The following is a 2,500-nucleotide window of genomic DNA, read 5'->3' on the forward strand; positions in this document are numbered from 1 at the left end:
GGCCCACTTCCACACTACGCCAGACTCAATAGCTGTGTGTGTGTGTGTGTGTGTGTGTGTGTGTGTGCCAACAGCTGCAGATGGAGAAGCTGCCCTCTCGTCATGCTATCACTGAGTTGATGAGCTGGATCTCCCTCATGGAGAACGCTATCCAGGAGGACCAGCAGTGCATCATGGGAGCCGTGGGGTCAGAGGTCATCCACAACTTCCTGCAGAAGTACAAGGTAGTAGGATTGGGATAAATGCAGAGAGCAAATTTCCCTCACAGGATCAAAAGAATATATATATATACTTATACCTCAAATACACCATATCTCCTACCTTAGGAGATACACCTGATATTCTACCTTAAATATACCTGATATTCTACCTCAAATACACCTGATATCCGACCTTAAATACACCTGATATCCTACCTTAGGAGATACACCTGATATCCTACCTTAGATGATACACCTGATATCCTACCTTAAATACACCTGATACCTTAAATACACCATATCTCCTACCTTAGATACACCTGATATCCTACCTTAGATACACCTGATATCCTACCTTAAACACACCTGATATCCTACAAATACACCTGATATCCTACCTCAAATACACCTGATATCCTACCTTAAATACACCTGATATCCTATCTTAAATACACCTGATATCCTACAAATACACCTGATATCCTACCTCAAATACACCATATATCCTACAAATACACCTGATATCCTACCTCAAATACACCATATATCCTACAAATACACCTGATATCCTACCTTAAATACCTTAAATACACCTGATATCTGACCTTAAACACCTTAGATACACCAAATCTTTCTTTCTTTCTCTTCTATGTTTGTTTGTCGGTTTGATATCTTATATCTGACTCTTCTTTCCTCTTCCTGTCTGGCTCCTCCTCTTCCTGTCTGGCACCTCCCCTTCCTATATGGCTCCTCCCCTTCCTGTCTGGCTCCTCCTCTTCCTGTCTGGCTCCTCCTCTTCCTGTCTGGCTCTTCCTGTCTGGCTTTCCTCCTTTCTATTCCTCCCTTCTGTCTGCCCTCTTTGTCTATGTCCATCCCTCTCTCCCTCTATCTTTCTCTATATCCTCCCTCTCTCTCTACCTCTCTCTATTCTCTCTCCCTCCCTCCCTTTATCTCCCCATATTCTCTATCTCCCTCTCTCTCTCTCCTCTATCTCTCTCTTCCACTATCACCCCCTCCCTCTCTACCTCTATCTCCCCTACCTCCCTCTCTACCTCCCTCTATCTCTTTCTCTATCTCCCTCTCTCTCTCTCCTCTATCTCTCCCTTCCTCTATCACCCCCTCCCTCTCTCCCTGTCCCCCTCCCTCTCTACCTCTATGTCCCCCTCCCTCTCTCCCTCTCTCTCTCTGCCTGCAGGGTTTCCGTATAGACCTGACGTGTAAGCAGCTGACGGTGGATTTTGTGAACCAGTCAGTTCTGCAGATGAGCAGTCACGACGTGGAGGGGAAGCGCAGCGACAAGACCGACTTTGCAGAGCGGCTGGGAGCCATGAACCGCCGCTGGCAGATACTGCAGGGCTTCATCACTGAGAAGGTTAGCATAGCACTTTAGCATCCGTTAGCATAGCACTTTAGCATCCCTCTGATACTGCAGGGCTTCATCACTGAGAAGGTTAGCATAGCACTTTAGCATCCGTTAGCATAGCACTTTAGCATCCCTCTGATACTGCAGGGCTTCATCACTGAGAAGGTAAGCATAGCACTTTAGCATCTATTAGCATAGCCCTTTAGCATCCCTCTCATACTACAGGGCTTCATCACTGAGAAGGTTAGCATAGCACTTTAGCATCCCTGAGATATTGCAGGGCTTCATGACTGAGAAGGTTAGCATAGCACTTTAGCATCCCTGAGATACTGCAGGGCTTCATCACTGAGAAGGTTAGCATAGCACTTTAGCATCCCTGAGATACTGCAGGGCTTCATCACTGAGAAGGTTAGCATAGTACTTTAGCATCCCTGAGATACTGCAGGGCTTCATCACTGAGAAGGTTAGCATAGCAACTTTAGCATCCATCAGCATAGCACTTTAGCATCCCTCTGATACTGGGGCTTCATCACTGAGAAGGTTAGCATAGGACTTTAGCATCCCTGAGATACTGCAGGGCTTCATCACTGAGAAGGTTAGCATAGCACTTTAGCATCCGTTAGCATATCACTTTAGCATCCCTCTGATACTACAGGGCTTCATCACTGAGAATGTTAGCATAGCACTTTAGCATCCATTAGCATAGCACTTTAGCATCCCTCTGATACTGCAGGGCTTCATCAGAGACTTTCTAATGTGGAGACACAGCACTCAAAAAATTCTTCATAGACATGCATGGGGTTAGTTTGTAACGCAAATATGGCCGTTTCTACACATTTCCCACCCCTCCCTCGGCAAAACGTCGACATATGAATACATTGAGCCAATCATGTGGTGTGATGTGAATACATTGAGCCAATCATATGGTGTGTTGTGA

The 2,500-nt window shown here is 45.8% G+C and overlaps 1 protein-coding gene across 1 annotated transcript in view; it reads left to right on the forward strand.

The window, feature by feature from the left end:
* The window catches only part of LOC143130798 (nesprin-1-like), a gene marked incomplete at both ends in the record, with an annotated part of 40,875 nt that overhangs the window by 1,625 nt on the left and 36,750 nt on the right, over positions 1-2,500 (forward strand). Inside the window, 2 exons of the mRNA XM_076290013.1 lie at positions 75-224; positions 1,396-1,572. Of these exons, the coding sequence (XP_076146128.1) occupies positions 75-224; positions 1,396-1,572 (327 nt within the window). The remainder of the gene's footprint in view (positions 1-74; positions 225-1,395; positions 1,573-2,500) is intronic.

This window comes from Alosa pseudoharengus, unplaced genomic scaffold (genome assembly GCF_046254945.1).
Source record: "Alosa pseudoharengus isolate Yale_2024_CS ecotype anadromous, Long Island Sound unplaced genomic scaffold, YU_APseudo_1.1 YU_APseudo_1.1_scf_176, whole genome shotgun sequence".
NCBI classification, from domain to species: domain Eukaryota; kingdom Metazoa; phylum Chordata; class Actinopteri; order Clupeiformes; family Clupeidae; genus Alosa; species Alosa pseudoharengus.